At 31.4% G+C, this 20,723-nt stretch overlaps 1 protein-coding gene across 1 annotated transcript; it reads left to right on the top strand.

Annotated features, from left to right (window-relative positions):
• The first annotated feature begins 1,302 nt into the window (after positions 1-1,302).
• On the top strand, positions 1,303-20,630 carry LOC124372746 (coiled-coil domain-containing protein 112-like). Its single transcript, XM_046831158.1, has 7 exons — positions 1,303-1,440; positions 7,872-8,017; positions 14,078-14,286; positions 14,411-14,506; positions 16,733-16,875; positions 18,451-18,672; positions 20,432-20,630. Exons 2-7 carry the CDS (start codon positions 7,960-7,962, stop codon positions 20,466-20,468), a joined length of 765 nt encoding a protein of 254 aa, XP_046687114.1. The 5' UTR covers positions 1,303-1,440; positions 7,872-7,959; the 3' UTR covers positions 20,469-20,630.
• Positions 20,631-20,723: the final 93 nt, after the last annotated feature.

Genomic DNA, 20,723 nt, shown 5'->3' with positions numbered 1-20,723 from the left:
TGGAGACCTTATGTGGATACTCTCTGCCGTAGATTAAGCACAGGACTCTATGTAATACGAAGAATTAAAAACACCAGTGACATCAATACTGCAAAAATAGCTTACCACGCACTGTTTGAGTCTCATCTTTGCTATGGGATTACAGGTGGGGAGGAACTACAACGGGAAATTTGCAGCAAGTACTTGTGCAACAAAAACAAGCAGTTAGAAGCCTTAAAGGTTTGGAACCGAGAGTATCCTGCAGAGAAGCCTTCCGGGAACTCAAAATTATGACAGTAATCAACCTCTATATCCTAGAAGTAGTCTCCTACGCTCACATCAAAATGCCAACAACAGTGAGAAGCGGAGTACAAATTCACCAGTACAATACAAGACATGCTACTAACTACTGCCTTCCAGTACACACCCACGCCTCAACGGAAAAGAAACCAAGCTACATCGGTGCGAAGATCTGGAATTCACTACCAGAAGCCCTCAAGAGGATAGACCGACAGCGGTTTAGAAAAGATCTGCGAGCCTGGCTGCAAAACAACCCATTCTACTCTGTCACTGAGTTCGTTGAATGGAGACCACAGAACAACCCTTAGTGTACAACTTTTGATTCTTGTTGTCTTTGTATACGAAATGTATTATTATGTAAATTGACGCAACTACTGATCTTGAAGATCAAGTAAATAAAGAGTTTTGACTTTGACTTATGTAGTTTTTTAATCATTGACTATGTACCAGTATTTATTACATTGTGATAGCAGGAAACGTATTGTACAATAAATATTATTGTCTATTGTCCAGAAGTTATTATTCAACAATAGTTTCCAGTCACCAATCATATTACAAGTGTTACTTTCATAAAATTACAAAAATATCATGAACCATTATAATCCTATTTATAGCTAATTCTTATACTTATATGAACTACTCCAACAGTGTTGGTTTCGACAAATTTTTAACTTACGATATATGATTTGAAAATTTTAAAGAATTTATATGGAATTGAATTCTTTTTCTTAAGTTATTTAAGCTTTCTGTTCTTTCAAGGGAAGAAGTTGTCAATACAGCAAAAAAATATTTAATAGTTTTACCATAATTATTATAAAGTATAACTCAGAATATTTAGTGATTAGCCACAAATTTTATACCTTCTCAGTTTCAAATTCAGCTTAACAGAATTGAATAGTAACTTTGTTATTTAATACACCACTATCTGAGTTGTTTTAACAAGACAGAATCAAATCACCAACAAAAAAAATATTAAGATGGATGAGTTTTATATTTACAATTTACAGGGAGAGAAAAAAAGGAAATGAGCAAGAATTCGAGAATATATGTTCACAAATTGAAGATTATTCAATCTCTAAAGGGCATTCGTCACAGAGGTCAAACAATAGGAAATCGTGTTCAGCTTCCAACAGTGCCTCCTCATCAGGCAGCTCTCATCCTGTAAGTTAATCAATACGCTTATGTTTAGTTTTTTATTTCAAACAATCTACTGTATTTTAATTTGGTTACATTTTCAGTTGAAGAGCTGTAACACCAAGCAGAGCTGATTAGTGGTCTTAGATATACATTGATTTAATGTTATGACCTGTAATGAAATATTGTATTTTGAGTTTATAAATTATTTTATACATTCTTGCTTATTCTCTTAAACAGTTCAGATCTGCTAAATTGTTTAGGTCATTACCAATTTTTAACCGATAATTTAAATAAAGATTTTTACATGACCTGATTGTGGGGCTGTAACTTGAATGTTTATATCTCTGAATCTGTGAGGCACTTGCTTGAGTCCTGCGATACTTACTTGTGTTTTCAATTTAGCAACAAAGTAAACAGATTTGTTGTTAAAAAATAAATTGTACATTATAAGCTTAGCTTAATGATTCCAGACTCAGTATTATAGTATGTTTGTGCCATATTTTTCCATTTATTTAAACTCAATGTCTTATACATGACTTATTAGTCCTGTTTGCACTGAGAGTCTAAAACAAGTTTCCACCATTCCTTTTACTTAATATGAAAAACTGAGAGGAATCTGTAATGTTTAATATTGATTTTGGATTCAAGCCATTGAATTTAATCAATTAACTGACACGTACAATTGTTAATTGAGATTTTTTTAATACCTTTATAAAATCATTGATTGGACTGGGTATGCAGTAAAGCGTAACAAATTCAATGGTACATGTGTTTTCTCAGCACAGCTATCTCAATCTTAACACCTTCACTGTGGTTCTATCCTGAGTTATGATGAGTAGTCTTAAAAGACAGCAAAGTGCAGACATTTGTCTCAGTCAACGTGTTGACTATAAATCTGTGTTATCAACATTCAACTGAGGAAGCTACGCAATTCTAGACTGATGTATCGTCATGTCAATTCTTATTGAAAATTTATTGTTATTGATAAATTTAATAAATAGAAAGTGCTTTTATTTTTATACCAATCAAAATACGAGATTTTAAAACAATGTGTTTTTAGCCATATAGATGTGTTTAGAATGATTGTAGTCACTATAATAAAACAATGAGAGGTTTCTTCACATTCTACTGTAAGATAATAAAACATTAGTAATACATTTGTTTGTTATTGTGTAGAAGTGTAATGTTTCAAAGACAGAATGATCAATAGCCACAGTTGAAAGTTATATTCTCCATATTTCTGTTACTTCAAACCACATTAATTGTAATAACCTAAGATGGTGGTTTCGTAAAATCCATAAATGGTAACATAATGTAGCATTTATATACTTGTATCATAGGGCTTGTAGGTAGATTTCATAGAAATATATGTACTGTATGTAGTGTATATGTATGTATGGGCTTCTATACAATAAGATAAGCTTATAAACATGACAACTGTTGTAATTTTTAATCGATTCTGATGAAACATAGTATAAAGATATAAACGTATTTGAATAAAATTGTTAGCCAGTTTCAACTGGTAATGGTTGATATTTGTTCACAGTTTTATTCTAAACTATTTATAATGTAAATAAAAATTATATGCTTTAAAAATATTTAACCATTTGGAGTACCTAACTTTTAAATAGTTTTTTTTATATTAATAATAATAATATTGTAATAAATTTTTATATTTACACATTTGTAAATATCTCTTAGAATTTCAAGGTGGTAGCCTTTTAAATTTAGGAAAATAAATGGGCATTAGAGTGGGGTTAAAGCTTTAAGTTTTTAATTTGAAATACCTCAAAACTGTGTATTTGGTTAGTATGGACAAAAGAAAATAAAAAAATAAATGTTTGTAAATGTTTTGAGATGCACTAAGATGCTGGGAAGAAAACTGTTTTACTTAAAATTCCACATAACCTTGGGTGTTATAACATTAAATAGGTATCTTTGTATACTTAAATGCTTCAAATAACTTTCTAAAGTCCTAAACAAAGGTAGTAAAGCATTTTAAGTTATAACTCATACTTATTTGGTATAATAGTATACATATATACTATATTTTTCTAATACTACTATATTTCTAGAAATCAGGTAGTCTACAAAATACATATAATTCATTACTCTGTGGTCTTTTCTGTGATGTTACATGTTGTAACTGAACAAAACTGTGTCATCTGTTCTAGTAATCAATTAAATTTTGAGTCCAACCTGTGTTGTTTTGGTTTAGCCAGTTTGTATTGTGTTGTTAGATTAAAATTTATTGAGATGCATGAAGTAAAGACAAGAAATATGATAAGGTTGCCCTGTATTTAGCTTACTACAACAATTTAAACAGTAAACTTACAATCTACAAATAGGTTATTGAAATCCTATTTGTGGATTGAGCATGAACTCAAACCAGATATTGGTTTGCAAAAAAAACCTATGTTTGGTCAGTTATCAGAGATGGTAAGTAATCTTGCTGAAACGTTATAGAAAAATTATCCCTTCCAACTCATTCAAGGGTAATTAAACTAAAGAATAAAGAATTTTATTTTCTTAAATTTCAACATTTAACAAAATGTACACTTTTATTTCAACATTTAATAATTCTCTTGTCAGGCTGACCATTATTTTATTACTTAACTTAGTAGTTTTGCTTGAAACAGCCTTAACTATTACAATAACTGTAATAACTGTAATTACTAAACTGTATGTACATATTACAGTTGGTAAATATTGACACAAGAAGGAAATTTAAGAAAATCTAGGGCCTCTAAGGCAAGCCTGTTCAGAAGTTCCTTTACAGTACTTACAAAAAAAAAAACAATAGCACTCAGAAAAAATTATTTTTTAAAGAAAATTGACAAAGATAGTCTCAAAAAAACAAACATGTTGTGCCTTAGCAAAAAATTTATCCACAGTTTAACAAAATAAACAAATGCAACTTGCAACAAGAGAAAATAACAACACCTGACTTCCCGTACCACCATCCACGAGGAAGCAGAACATAGACTACAGATACATAATAAAAACAAAAATATTGACTTCACAACTGTATTAACAATAAATAAATATTTACATACAAATATTAACCATACATTACTGATAAACACTGATCATCTGAGTAAGTAAGCTATTGTATAATATTAAACAAAAACTCAATATCTTCCAAATGAAAGAGCCATGATTTTAGTCTATTCAAAAAAATATTTTTGTTGTATGAATATTTAATATAATCAGGTATTTGGTTAAAAATCTTTGGTGCGATAAAATTATATGTTCTAGTGTAAAAAGATATTGTTGGCTTAGGTATTGTAAATTTATTTGCATTTCTTAATCTCAATTTATAGGTATTTACATTGGCTGGAATATTTCCACTTCTACAGTAAAAAAGTTTTAAGACTTTGAATACATATAAATATCTCAGAGGAAAAATTTTTAGGTCTAAGAACAATGGACGAGAAGGTTCATATTTAGTTTTATTTGAGATTATTCTTACCAAATGCTTCTGCCGTAGATATATTGAGTTCAAGTAAGAAATATATGTATTGCCCCAAAATACTATTCCATACTCTATTCTGCTCTGCACCATTGAAAAATAAACTGTACGCAAAACTCTCTCACTACACATACTTTTTAAAAAATAGAAAAACCTTAGGATTTTTACTATTTAATTTACTTATATGTATCTTCCAATTCATTTCACTATCAACATATACACCTAAATACTTTATTTCACTGGTTTTACCCAAAACAGAACATTTACTTTTTTTACAATGAATTTGTTGACTAATACAATCTGCACACCTATTTAAAATCGGTACTGAAAAATTAACTTCTTTTTTTAAAGAAAAATTTATGTATTTTGTTTTTTCAACGCTCAGTTGCATATGATTCACAGTGAACCACCACTGTATCGCATCAAGGTCACGACTCATTGCTACTCGTACTGAGTCCAAATCCTTGCTGGCATAGCACAAGGCAGTATCATCCGCAAAAGATGTTAAAGTACCATGAAAGCGAGCATTACAAAAATCATTTATATATATTATGAATAAAATAGCTCCAAGAACTGATCCTTGTGGAACACCATTTTTAATTACCCCCATGTCACTACATACAGCATTAATTTTGACACATTGTTTTCTCTTCAGCAAGTAACTCTGAAACCAATCATATACAACTCCCCAAATGCCACACCGACAAAGCTTTTCCAAAAGAATATTATGGTCAACTGTATCAAAGGCTTTTTTTATATCTAAAAATAGGCCACTAACATTTTTTCCGTCATTAATTCCATCATAAACATTGGTCATAAAGTTTAATAAGGCATGTTCAGTGTTTAGTCCGGATCTAAATCCAAACTGTTTGGTACTAAAAAAATTTGTTTTACTTAAGAACTTCATAAGTTTATGCTTCATTACCTTCTCAATAACCTTAGAGAAACAAGAAAGCAATGATATCGGACGATAATTACTGCATAATAAACTGGAACCACTCTTAAAAATTGGTATGACAACAGCAGTTTTTAATTTAGTTGGAAAAATGCCAGTTTGGAAGCTAAGATTAATTATATACAGAAAAACATCTAAAATATTTTCAGAAACTTCCTTTAGTGTACAAGTGCTTATTCCATCAATACCAGGCGCAGTGTTATTCTTTAGAGATTTTATAACACACAGTAACTCTTCAGCTAAAACTGGTTCAATAAAAATCGAATGAACTTCCATTCTACATGGAAAATAATTGTTATAGTGCATAGACAAGAAATTATCATTCACATTTTTGTTCAAATCTAAATTATTCACTATATCTAAGAAATACTTATTGAATCAATTTGATATAATGTGTGAATCAGAAACTGTCATATCGCCTATTTCTAGCCTTATCTGACTTCTATTTGCTTTGTTTTGTCCTGTTACTTCATTTATTACTTTCCATGTTGCTTTAGAATTTCCTTCACACTTATTAAATTTGTCTCTATAGAAACGATCTTTTAATAATTTTATATCGTTCCGTAATTTATTCCTGAATGTTAGGTAATAATTTTTTAGGCTCTCATTGTAAGGATGCTTTTTAACATGACTGAAGAGTAAGTTTCTTCTCTTAATCCTCGAACAAATCGCATTATTTATCCAGGGTTTTAATTTTCTTATACTGAAAAGAGTTTTCGACGATAAAAGATGATTGATTTAACAATTGTTGAAATATAGAAAGGAAAGAGTCAAAAGCAGCCGACACATCAGTATGTTTGTATACATCCAACCAGTCGGCATTATTTAACATCTATTTGAGGAGAGCGTAGCATATACGTGAGCGGGCCGCGGGAGGGGTGGAGGGCGAGACCGGCTCTGCCCCCTCCCCCCCGCCACCCAACAACCGCACCGCCACGCTAACCTGAACCATAGAGTGATCTGTAATGCCGGCATGTATAACCGCGGCATCCACAGAAACCGTGTTCTTGTTGGCCACCCGGACATAAACATGATCAATGCAGGTCTCGGACTGATCTGTTACTCGTGTTGGCTCTTCGACTAGACACTCAAACCCGTTTACTGCCATCACTGTTCTATAACTGTCAGTATCCGCATTTAACTCCCTCACTCCCAATAAATTTATATTTACATCTCCTATCCAAATTAAATTTCTAATATTTTTAAAATTCATATTTACATTACAAAAAAATTGTCGAAGTTCATTTATAAATACTTCCACAGAGTGAAAAATTAATCTATATATTGCTAATAAATGAAAAGTTTGATTTAAAAATTCAAAAGAGATTAAAAGAATGTCAGCTGTATCGCACTTCACATCTAGGCATTTAACGTTTACAAATGAGTTTTTAATGTAAACAGCAATTTCACCAGCCCTATATGTTTCATTCCACTTAAAAAAATGTTTATAATCCGGTATTTTATAAAAACTAATTCGAGACTATCAACACACATTCTTATTTTTGGTCATATAATGATAGGAAATTTTTAATTTAAAAAGTATTATTACTAAGCAAATAAATGGTGTTTAGTTTTACTTTTAAAGTTTTTATTTTTTTAAATATTCAAATGATGAAGTACAAAATACATTTTACTGAAGAAACAATAAAAATATCAGTTCTTTCCACTGATATTAGTTATCAAATCAGTTTGATGAAGCAATTTCCAGGTTCTTTTGGTTGTATGTCTGATAATATCTTTTAAATCAGATACATCTCATAATATTCTATGATTAAAAATAAGCACATAAAAAATGTTTAAGGGTTTAACGTTTTTGTTACAGGGTTAAAATGAAGATGGTCGCCATAATAGCTGTCTCTTAATCCTCAATCTATATCATTGTAGTTGTATTCAAGCTTGCCAGTAATGTTATTGATTATCTTGTACAAAATTTAAATCAATACTATTTTATAAAAATTACATAACAGTAAATTATAAATTAGATGGTTTTTGTGTTTCAAATTTGTAATTTATTTTGTGATTTATAAGGAGGTAGAAGCATTCCAGAAGTATTTGAACGAACATGGGGGCCACTATGGTGGTTGGAAGGTGAAGGATCATTTGTTTTTTTCTGAAAATGAAGAAAAAGTATCCCTTAAACAAAACAGCAGAAACTGTCAACGAACACTTCCCAGGTCAGTTTGCCAAACAACACTATGTGTTTCTATAGGAGCTACTCTTGCTTAAACTAGTTAGCTATAATATTGCAATATTAAAATTATAAAAGGCACAATTTAAATTATATTTTTTTATTAATACTTTTGATAAAAATCATCACAATATGTGGTATTACAAGCCACATCAAAAACTACTATTACCAATACTACTACTAACTTTCAGATGCAAACAATAATCATTGTGAATTTTGCAGTACGGAAATGTTGATTGTGTGGGGGAGGTGTCTTGGGACATATCCACTGTATCTTGTTAGAAAATAGATGTCTGATTATGTATTTCTAGATTATCTTACAGTTTTGATGAATACCATTTGTTAGGTTTGTGAGATATATATATATACATTAAACTGTATAAATGGCAATAGCCTTATTTAATTTCAATAAACATTGAATCGCAAAAAGTACTTGCTCCGCCGGGAGCATATATATAGATATATATATAGATCATCGTATACGGACATTAGTTCACATTTACATGTGAATAACCACAAATCTTCACATAAAATGTGAACTTTTGTACCTGCCATGTGAACTTTTGTACCTGCCATGTGAACTTTTGTACCTGCCATGTGAACTTTTATACCTGCCATATGAACTTTACCATCGCAAAGACACTTTTGGGCTCACAAAAGTACATGAAATGTTGTTTTTTTATACATGTGAAATTTTGTGTAGATTACTAAAGTTCACACACACTCCACTTTTTGTCACGGTGCGCAATTGACTTCTGCGCATTGTTTTTGTGTGCTGCCAATCAAATTAATACTAATCTTGTTCTAACTTTTGTTTTACCTAACCGGGAAACTTTTAACATGTAACGCACAATTACAAAATAAGTTATTAATTATTCATCTCAAAGTTTGGTTCTTTGGATAATGTTTCTTCTGTTCATTAAGTAAAATAATATTAAATTTATTAAACTCATAAAGGAAAAAATTCCACCTATATGAGCCTGTGAAATAGTCATGAATTTAATTGTTCGCAAAGCAACTGAAGTAAAGGCTAATCTTAACCATAAGAAAAATTGGTCAGGCTACCGTAGCCTCAGAAGAGTGCTGGACAATGGGCGACGGTACTTCTCTCCACCAAGTCCTGCTCGACCTTGACCCCGGCGACAGGAAGCCCTGAACTGTTCAGCACCCAAAGAGCAGAAAATTAATTATAAGAACTATCATCAAGGTTTAATTTGCTAACAGTTTTATTAGGTAAATATTCCTTACAAGACTTGATTGTAACACTTGATTTCAATATCAGGACTCGATTTTAATGACATATGAGGGGACACCCTACTATAGAACGACATCAGTGAATATATCGACTGATTTAGTCCACGCTTTTTTACGGGTTTATTTATGGTCTATTTAACGCGGTTTCGCCTGCAATTCCTCTGCACTGAATTGCATCTAAAATTCCATGTATTTGATTGAATAGTTCCCACGATTTGAGTAACACTGGAATTATTTTAGACTAATATGAAGAAACCCTATAATTGAAGTACTTAGCTTTCTTAGTGAAAGCATTTGTGATTTAATACAATGGATAGATAACTTACTAACGCTTACTAACTAACGCAATGTCCTTCGACGATTTTATATAATTCAAAAACTGCATTGAGTGTCTGATATATTGCTTTGTGATTTTACTTGCAGTTACCGGCTACGCACGCAATGTTATAGGCTTTTAACTTGTATGAGTAATTTTGGTTCCGATTGAATTATATTGCCACGACCAAGACAATCACTAAAACAGTGTATATTTATAGCCATTGCAATTTAATTCGATCTACTTTTACTACAATCTGATTTTACTAATGAAATTGAAGTTTTGAACGTTATTAAACACCTAAAAAATAAGAACTCCTCTGGATTTGACAATTTTACTGTTCTCTTGTTAAAAGCTATTTCAAATCATATTGTACCAGTTTTAACACACACACTAAATTTAAGTTTTAGTAATGGTGTTTCCTGAAATATTACTGAAATATTAAAAACTATCGTTGTTTTTCCAATCTTTAAAAAGGGAAACTTCATAAAATTGGATAATCTAAGAACTATTAGCTTACTTTCAGTCTTTTCAAAGTGGTTAGAAAAAGTAATGAGAAATAAACTTATTAGTTACCTACACGGCATCTATTTGTTCAATCCAAACCAATTTGGCTTTATGAAGGGTAAATCAATAGAATATGCACTAATTAAATTCTCAAATAAAATTTACGACTGTTTAAATAATGGTTACTAAATAACAGGGCTTTAGTTGATTGATGGTCAAAAAAGCATTTGACCTTGTAGATCACAAAATTCTTTTAAATAAAATGGAGGAAGCGAATGTGAGTTTCTGAACCAGTACAGAACCTTTTTGAATGGTGCGTTACCTCACCAACCCTCTTCTTTATTTTTATAAATTTAATAACCTTTTAAATTTTTTCGGTAATATAACTGCTTTCGCTGACGGCATTGCTTTCTTGTACTCCGAAATAGACGTCAAAAAGTTATGCAATAACATAAATAAAGATCTATGTTTGTTGATTCAATTTAGTAATGTCAATAATATGAAAGTTAATGTTAGTAAAACCAAGTTCATAAACTTTGACTTAAGAGGCTTCAACCTGCCTACTTCGTTAAATCTATCATGAAAACAAATTGTAATGGAATATCTTGTGCCAAATTTTAGGTAAAGTTAGTAATTTTAAGTACCTGGGTGTGATTTTGGATAAACAATTAAATTGGGGCAATTATGTAATTTATTTTCTAAGCAATCTTAGAAAATCAATTAAGAAATTTAACTTTTTGAAAAACTTTTGTCAATTACCTTTGCTTAAAATTTTATATTATTCTTTGATACATTTAAAACTGCAATAAGGAATTACATGTTGGGGGGGGGGGGGGGCTGCGGATATTTTATTTAAGTAGTGGCAATAGGGGTAGCATAATATTCTTCATTACATTAGAAGTTTTCGACAATAGATGTTTAGATTACCAAAAGTTAATAAATCCATTTTAAGACATTCGTTTCAGTATGAAGGACCCAAATGTTTCCATAAATTACCCCAGCATCTCAAAATTATTCAGAACCTACCAAAGCTTTGCAAGAAGCTTAAGATCTGCTTACTTGAGCATGACAGTTTGGAATTTCTTAATGAATTGTTGCAATAGTGCAAACATCTCATTAATCAGTCTTGATAATATTTTATAATCTTTGTAATATAGTCTGGTTATTATTATAAACATGATCAAAAACATTATCCTAATACTGCTCTTTATTATATTATGTATTTGTGTTTATGATTTATCCTTCTGTATACTAGTGTATATTTGTCAAAACTGTAGCTGACGCCACTGAGCTAAATGCTTTAGTTACTATGTTACTGGACTCTTTCAGTTTGTTAACTATTTTGTTTTTGTGCATATTTGATTTGATGTTTTGTTCTAAATAGCTGCCACATAACTTGATAACGTGGCAGTTTAATTTCTAAGACATTGTTGCATGTACATTGATTGATGGTATAAAAAGGGAGAAATATATCTTTATTTTCATTTACCTTGTTTCTCAATCTAGAAAATATATATATATATTAATATATATATATTAATCTTCAATAAGAAATCTTCAAATGTATAACCGTTTCTATATTTCGGCTTAAGCCGTCTTCAGGAAATTACAAACATATAAATAGGGCTATAAGAACATAATAAAAATAAAACATCAACACAGAAAATGAAAATTAAGAATGAATTATGTAGAATGGTAAACATATAATTTAATTTTATAAATTCACTTTGTTGACTAAGTCACCTCAAATTTAATCCACTTGGAAATTTTGATTTTGACGAGTTGATGGGCTTGTTCCATGGTTCTTAGACTGTTTGTACTTAAATTTTCTGATATTTTTCTAATTGGTTTCACTGAATATGTTTCTTCAAAATTTAAATTATGTATTAAACCATGTGCCACTAGAGGTTGCTCTGTCTTCTTATGTTTATATGCATACCTGTGCCCTGTCATCCTTGTTCTAAGAGAATTTATCGTTGAGCCAATATAATCTTTAGGGCATAACTTGCACTGAATTTGGTAAACAATATTTTTTTGATTCGCATGTTAAGTCTTCAAATATACTGTATGATTTTTTTTGTAGAACTACTTGTAAATGTTTTTGAAGTAGAGCACATGTTGCAAACTAAACACCTGGGTTTATTGCAAGGATGTGACCCAACTGTCATGGTTTCTTGGTCTTTGTGCTTAGGTAATTTTGGATGGACTAAAATATCTTTCAAAACTGGTGGTTTTCTAAATCTTATTTTTGGAATGTATTTGAAAATGTTTTTAGTTGAAGCAGAGCTGTCCAATAAACTGTATGCTACTCGAAGTATATTGTTAATTTTATAAAGCCCAGAGTGGTATTTTTTTAAAAAACTTTGGATCATTATTGTCAAATTTAGATTTATTTGTTCCAATTGATAGTGATTTAGTGTTCAGTTTGTTGTTTAAAAGTTTGCGTGGATAACCCCTTTTGGAAAATGCTGATAATAAATTATCAATATATTGTTGTAAGTGATATTTGTCACTGCATAAATTTTGGCTAAACTCTTTGGAATGGCTTTTTTTGACATGGGACGGATGACAACTGTCATAATGTAGATATTGAAATGTGTTGGTGTTTTCTATATTGATCTTAGTATTCAACTTCTGATTTTCAATAAAAATATCTATATCCAGGAAACTCACAATTTAATCAGATATCTCCCACGTAAATTTTAAGTTGCAGAAAGTGTTCAGTGATTGTAAAAAATGTTGTAATTGTTCGTTACTATATGTCCATACCATGAAGATATCGTCAATGTAACGTTTCCAAAATATGGGTTTGTATGTTTGTGTTTCTAGAAAATCATGTTCAAGCTTGCCCATCACAAGATTAGCATAAGAAGGAGCCATTCTTGTTCCCATAGCTGTCCCTTTTTGCTGTAGATAAAAGTTATTTTGAAACCTAAAGCAATTCATAGTTAGAATTAAATTTATTAATGTTTAAAGAAAATCTGACGAAGGAAGTGTATTTTTGGGACGTTTGTTTAAGTAGTATCTAACAGAATCAATTCCTTGTTGGTGTTCAATATTTGTGTACAATGATTTGACATCGATTGTTACTAATTTAGTATTTTCAGGAAGAGGTTGAGCTACATTTTTCACAACGTGTAAAAAATCATGACTATTTTTCACGAAAGAAGGAAGATTAGTCACAAATTGTTTTAAATCGTCATCAACAAAAGAATAAATTCTCTCAGTTGGAGAAGATATTGAAGCTACAATTGGTCTTCCTGGTGGATTTGAATGGATATATATATATATGCGCGCACACACACACACACACACACACACACACACACACACACACACACACATATATAAAACAAATATTCAAGATATTATTATACGTTTTGCTTTCCTAGAGTATATTCTGGGAGTGCCGATGGCCGAGTGGTCTAAGACGTTGGACTTAGGGTCTGAGTTAGAGATAGCGCAGGTTCGAATCCTGTCTGTGACCGTTGCACTTTTTATCAGTACCATCGACCTTGTACTGTATCGACTCTCCCCCTTATTCTGTTTGATAAGATCCTCGCACAGGCCAGTGGCCCATGAGGACGAGCAGAATAAGGCATAATAGGAGATCGGCTTCTCCTTTATAAAAAAAAATAAAAAAAAAATAGGCTACTAACTAAAATTTGATTTGATTCCACTGTAGTGAATTATTAAAATAAAAATGAAGTTCACTAATATTTTTCAAAGCAAGTCAGCAAAGTGCCATCCATGATATGATTAACTAATTTACTTAATAGTTTCACAAGCATATATATATATATATATATATATATATATATATATATATGTCCCAATTTATCTGCAGAAATAAATGTAATTATAGAACTTTTAAATTAGTTGAATGGAATGTGTGAAAAATGTAAATTGGTATTTCAACATGTTTTAGTTGATGATGTTAGTTTCTAACAAATATTTGAACTTTTATAGATATCAGTATTGAAATGGTATTGGCACATGATGTTTGGTATAACGAGTACTCAAGGTTGAGAATCGCTAATAAGAGGGCTGTGGAAGAATGGAAAAAATCACAACAAAGTTTTAGTAAAGTTGAGGAGAAGCCAAAACCGGAACCTATATCACAAACTGTTCCGATTAAACGAGATCCAAGGCTGAAAGAGAAGATTGAGATTTGGAAAGTATGTATCAATACAAATTATTTAACTAAGAAAATCTAACTTTATATTTTTTAAATTTTAGATTTACAATTAGTTTATAATCAACCCTTTATTTATTTTAATATAAATTAAACTATATTTTCAGGCTCATACCCTTGCTGCCAAGTTAAAAAGAATGGAAGAGCACCAGGAAAAAGAATTAAGAAAAAAGAGAGAAGAAGAAGAAAAGAAAAAACTTCAAGTAATTTCTTTATATATAAATAGTACAATTAGTATTGATAGACCCAAACCTCCCATCCACCCAACTGAACTTTTGAACTGTAATAATTTTGTATAATATTAAAACGATTTCCTTTCAGGTTGTTGTAATTATATTAGTTTTTTTCAAGGTTAACACTGCATGTAGGGGTTTTGAAAAATATTACCATAAACTTTATTCCTATTAACATGATTTTTTTCTCTGTTTGTGTGAAAATATGCGTACTTTCTTACAACAATAATGGTTTCCTTGAAGTATTTCTCATCCTAATTTCTACCAGTCATATATATAAAAACTTAAAAATTTCTAATCAATTGTAAATATAAAAGTGCGTTTTATTTTCAAAATATTTTGTATGATTTTAAATATAATTATAAGTAAAAAAACCAAAACATCATTAAGATATTACTATTTACAGATGAGTTACAACAATTACTGAGTGCAGTAAGTAAACTGGATTTAATGGTAGGTGTATTGATATGTGAAATAGTATTTTTGACCTAGCCTTCAAAGGGTTAAATAGGAGGAGGAAGAGATTTTAAATAAATTGGTCGCCAAATAACATGTAAAATTAAAGGTCTTCAATAGACAAACTGATGACTTAAGAATACCAATTCTTACTTTGTCCAATGTTAAAAGTCAAAATCTCTTTATTTACAATTTCATTGAGAAATGTAATGGCGTCAAAAGTTACAATGGTTATGGATAAAGTAAAGGTACAATACATCATTCGTTTCGGTGTAGAAATTCTTCCAAGGTGTAGAAAGGTCTGGTCACCAGCCATCTGTTCAGTGATGTCTTCAAATTCTTCCCCTTCTGAGCCTTGATGTCGACTGGTAGAGCATTGTACAGCTTTCGTCCCATGTAAGATGGCTTCTTTCCATGTAAGATGGTGCGCTGGCAGGATGTAGTTGGGATGACCATGCCGACTTTGGCTAGTATGCAATCGTGAATTTTTGTGTTCCACCAAAAGGAGCACCACTGTCTATTACTTAGTTGCTCGCCTCCTCGATTGCACAGGTCCCCTCCCCCAGTCACCATCAAACTTCAAACGGCGAGCTGCTCTGTCAGCTCTGTGCCAATCACCTAATGCACACACGCATACTCACTGCACTGGTGATCAGGCGTAGTATCGGCTCAAGCTTTGACATTCATGTTGCAGTATTTTGTGAATACTGTACATCTTATAAGCAAGGTAGTACAGATATTTAAATTTCTTTTGATATTCTCTTGAGTTAATTAATATAATCCTTACTTCTCTGTAATAGTCAAGGATGTAACACATTGAAACTTGAAATAAGAATGTGTCCCAAATGTTTCAGAGTGCATGTACTAGATAAATAAACCATTATAATAAATATAGTAATATGATGGGGTGACCAAGGGATGACCTATCCTAGACACACAAAAAAAGTAGTAATACACTTGTACTGTATTGTATCTATCAGTGTCACATAGGTTTACATTTGAGGCTTAGCTTGGTAAACATATAACTTGTCAAATCAATCAAAAAACATTTTTCTTAAAACTAAAGTTTACTAATTCTAAAAGACATAAAACTAACTCAAACCTAATGTGCTAATATTAGCTAAAATAAAAAACATCTACAGAATAGTATGCCTGGTCTAGGAAATAATGCTTTAAAAATAAACTTAATTTTTTAATGTCCGAATAGTTTTAATTCATAGGGAGCCTATTACATTTTAGTTTGAAATTACTTGATTTTTTTAATGACACATTTGATAATAAGACATTTGTGATCAGAGATAATATGACTTGTCTTTTAGTACAAAGGTAGTAATTATATTGCCAATGCAAGTTGAAGTATTTTTTATATCAATTTATATCTAGGACTCCATCAGTCATACCAGTTATCTGGCAGTGAAACATTAAACAAAGATATTTATTTTCAAGGATTAGTGTTTCTAAATGACTTTAGAAACTAATATTGCTATTAATGAACCATATTCTTTTGAATAGAAGGCATAATTTCAAGTTCATTTAGTCCTATTGATATAAAAACACAGGAAAAGTATGTATTTTCTTCTTTGTTCACAAACTGTTATTTTCTTGCTGTATAAAAACATCTAAATGTTTTCAGTTAAAACAGGATAGGTAATAGAAATTAGAGAAATCCTGAACAAATAAATTACTTCATGAAACTAACACAATTTAACATTCTTTCACACCCATTTGTTTACAAAACAGGAACAGAAGAGGGCACTGGTGGACCGTTATCGGCAGGAAAAACTGAGCGAAGAGATGGCGATGAAGACAGCTGAAGAAACAGAGAGGCTCCAAGCGAAGCAGGAGTCAATGCAACAGGCAGCTACGCTACTCAAATACTTCAGGTACTAAGTTATATAATTGAAAAATACATCTTTGACATTTGGCAAGTCTCTACCTTTCTTGGGCTATAACATGTCACTCATGACAGAGTTTGAATCACTTTAGTGCTTGCTGAAGGGGACATTCCAGTTGGTGATTAATTCCATTTCTTCGATTTATTAATAACTTGTGCATAATAAATTTGTGTAGGAATGTAAATTCTTAAAAATACAACTAAAGCAATATTCAGCATAGCAAAGAACATAATTATGTGTATTTCACTGTATGATATTGAATCTAGCTAAACAATTACTTGGTTTATCATAAATTGTTGTTTGACTCGTTTGTTTCATCTTGAATATCCTTATTGAAGTGGAAACATGAGATTAAAGAAACGTAGTTGTTTTTCTAGGAACATAAGAAATTATTTTCAGTTTAAGCTATTTTTTTGAAACAGAGACTACAGGAATATGTAGTTGTCTTTTTATATGTACTTTGAATACAATTTTATTTTGGTAACAAGCACTGCAAAGCTAAAGGATCAGTGCTTGGTACTCATTTCAGGTATTGTGCATATAAGAGCACTTGTTTGAATTAATTAAATTTCTGGCACCATAGTTGAATTTGTATTGTTTATGCAATCAAGAAAATATATACACATACACAGACAAACTTTCAGCCCGACTCAACTTTTACTTTGGTCAGACAATGAAGGGGGTGACCTATTTTGCTCTTTTTAAGGCTACCAACATGCTTATTGTGTTTATGTAGGTTTTATGTATTTATCAACCATTTTCTTGTTTTGCAGATATAAATTCATTTTTCCAAATGAGTTTGTTTATTTTTTGACGTCTTCAGCTCATTTTCTTTGATGGAAAACTCCAGTTGGCTCTTAGCAAATTACATTTATAAATTGCTGGCATAAAATAAGTTTTGCATTACAATGCAAACATTTTTTTTACTGTATTTTGTTGGATTTGATAGTAGGTACTAAGGAAATTCACTATATCTGTAGTATTTTCAATCTTCTCATTTGTGGTGGTTTTCTTTAAATTTTCTAAGCGTTGTTATCTTTTATCAATGCCATAATACAAATTTCACTTATGCTAACTAGGATACATGGGTTCAAGTAAATGCCAAGATCAAAACAAAGTCTTTCATTTTAATTATATCTGTGCGCCTTGAATCTTGACATGTAAAAATCTGGCTTCTCAATTTATTCAGTAAATATTTGCATCAATGTATGAGACAACACTCTCTGATTATTGGAATGGGTTTTTACATGCAATGTAATCAGTCTTCTAAATGGTGGTACTTCATTTGTTAGTAAAATAAAAATACCGCATATATTTACTGTCTTGTCCTGTGCTCCTTTAAAAGATACATTAAAATAATAGTTTAGTAAACAGGGAAACCAAGATGTAGGTCCATTGGGTTTTGTTATTAAGTACAAAGATTAACAAAAAGAAAACAAGGAACATTAGGAAGTATGTTTACTTTCTTTTTTAATTTGAAGTAATTGATAATATAATGTGACCACATACACTTATATGTGTTTGTAAATGAGTATTCTCAAGTGTGTGAAATATGTATGGCAGGTATGAAGATCGAAGGTTCACAGATCGGCTGAAAGCTCGAAAACAGCTGAAAGAGCGAGAGAAGGAAGAGCCGAGAGTGAAGAGCTGTGTGGAGGTGAGGAGAGATCCGAACCGCCTGCTACAGCCGACACTGGGCTGGCTTTACCACACCAGAAAGTGTGAGGACTCTGATAGCTCTACTATCTCTGCCCCTCAGCTACATATCCAGCACTTACGCAAGTTGTAAGTACAAGCTAGATGTCTTTATCTTTACTTATTAAGATTCTGGTTGGTGTGTTACTCCTACACTGTGAAGTGTTTTCCAGTTTAATACAGGTCTCATGTCCAACTGGAAGAGATTGTATCTCTGTACCACTGGTAGAGAGACAAACAACATAGTTTTTCAGAAGGGTAAAAACAAAATTACTGTAAACTTTTGTAATGAGTAACAGTTGTAGTCACAGAGGTTTTTCGCGTGTTGTGAAACCGCAGATAACGGTACCTTATTGAAACGAAACTTTGGGGTTAGATTCTTAGGGATATTTAAAAAATGTTAATACTGTTTTAAGTGTGTATTTATTAATTTTAGGAACATTGCACAGTAAATGAATGCAAAGCCTTAAAATTCTTAATTATATCTGTTTGTTTCATCTTTTTTTCGAACTCCTTGCGAGCTTCTTCATATGGGTGGACCAGAATCTGGATTCCTCTTTGAAACGTCCCTTACCATGAGGGGATCCTATGTTGTAATGTGGAAGATCTCGTTGATGTTTTTTGACACATTTCCTCTTCTTGATCTGATACATCTTAGTTGATTAATGCTGAGAAAAACTTTTGTGTCAACAACTCGCACTTATAACAAAACTCATAATCAAGCCAAGCAAAGAACTGTACGTGTGATCTGATAGTGGTTGCATGGGGCATCACCTAAATATCAAAAGAATAACTTGTTTTTGTTATTTTCCGTTTGGTTGCTGGCTATCAATATCAATATCATCAATGTTTCCTGTTAGTAAAATGTATTTATTTTAGCCTTATCTAATTCACTTGATGAAAATGTTAATTGCTTAATCAAGGTTAGAGCTTGGCAGCATACAAACTTTTAGTATGTTTATAATCTATTTGTTCAAGTTTCATTTCAAAGAGCGCTGTTTCATAAATAAGTTCTGTGTCTTCCTTACTTTTTCCTAGGAGCTACTCATGTTTTTCTAGACCTTTATTTATTGAGTTAATACAAGGTGTTTATAAACCCTTGACAGGATGTAGAGCATGCCTGCCAGTTACTTATTGATAATTAAACGTAACCCTAAGATATAAAATAATATAAAGTAGGGTTCACTTCTAGCTGGTTTATATCTTGGTTAAGCAAATCTGATATGCACTTAAATCTTGACTACCTTAGGATGTTCAGGAGTGGCACATCACTAACAGCAAATGTTGAGATGTTGGAGTTCAAGGGTAGTCAATATATCTAGTCTACTATGAAGGATAACTGTTAGGGTTGGTGGGGCTCCCTAAGTGTTAAAGGCAGTTGCTAGGCTGGACATAATGACATGCTTCTCCTGCCCACTATTTCCAAAGTGCCATGACAGATATAATGCCCGTAATCCTTTCTCATGGATTTTGACAGGAGGTGGCCTTTACCCCTAATGTTACTCATCCTTAATATCCTGTCACTCCAGAAGCAGTGGAAAGGTCTTTTTAAGAATAAGTGCAATGAGTGGTTTATCAGCGTCTTGTCGTAAGAGAAAAAATAGATTTAAAATGTGCTTAGTTAATTATGTTTGTATTCAATCATCCGAAACTTGGTTGAATTAATTCTAAAAAGTTATTTATGCTCTAGAGTCATTTCACCACCAGCTAGTTGATGAAAAGTTTCATTTTAAACTTAGTTTTATCAATTTGCCTTACTTCCTCAATTTTTTCATAAATATGAAACCAATGTATGAAGATTTTTTTCTGGCAATCTTAATTGTAGTAATCCCAAGCCTTTTATTTCCAGAGGAAAACCAGCGTGGAGGAAAGGTTTAACAAGCTGACAACTGGACAATTTGATTTCATCTAATTCTGGATCTCACCATTTCAGTTTGGCAGTGTTCAGCTGATCTCCTATACACCAGAGTACTTTGGAAATTTATACTTTACAATAAATTAAAGTCTATTATAAGTTATTTAAAACAATATAAGTTTTTATGTAAAAAGATGAGGTTTTTATATTTAAAAAGAGTATACTAGTTGGATTTCATCTTTGTTTATGGTGTAATATTAGTTCTGCTCACAGCTTATCTTAAACT

Source organism: Homalodisca vitripennis, unplaced genomic scaffold (genome assembly GCF_021130785.1).
Source record: "Homalodisca vitripennis isolate AUS2020 unplaced genomic scaffold, UT_GWSS_2.1 ScUCBcl_3939;HRSCAF=9776, whole genome shotgun sequence".
Lineage (NCBI taxonomy): Eukaryota > Metazoa > Arthropoda > Insecta > Hemiptera > Cicadellidae > Homalodisca > Homalodisca vitripennis.
This window is presented reverse-complemented; position numbering and strand designations above follow the sequence as displayed.

Bases quoted from the DNA above. Each gene is read 5' to 3' on its own strand.
- LOC124372746 (XM_046831158.1), top strand. From the start codon at position 7,960: ATGAAGAAAAAGTATCCCTTAAACAAAACAGCAGAAACTGTCAACGAA. The intron at 14,287-14,410 runs GTATGTATCAAT...CTATATTTTCAG, and splicing joins AGAAGATTGAGATTTGGAAA to GCTCATACCCTTGCTGCCAA. The intron at 14,507-16,732 runs GTAATTTCTTTA...TTTACAAAACAG, and splicing joins AAGAAAAGAAAAAACTTCAA to GAACAGAAGAGGGCACTGGT.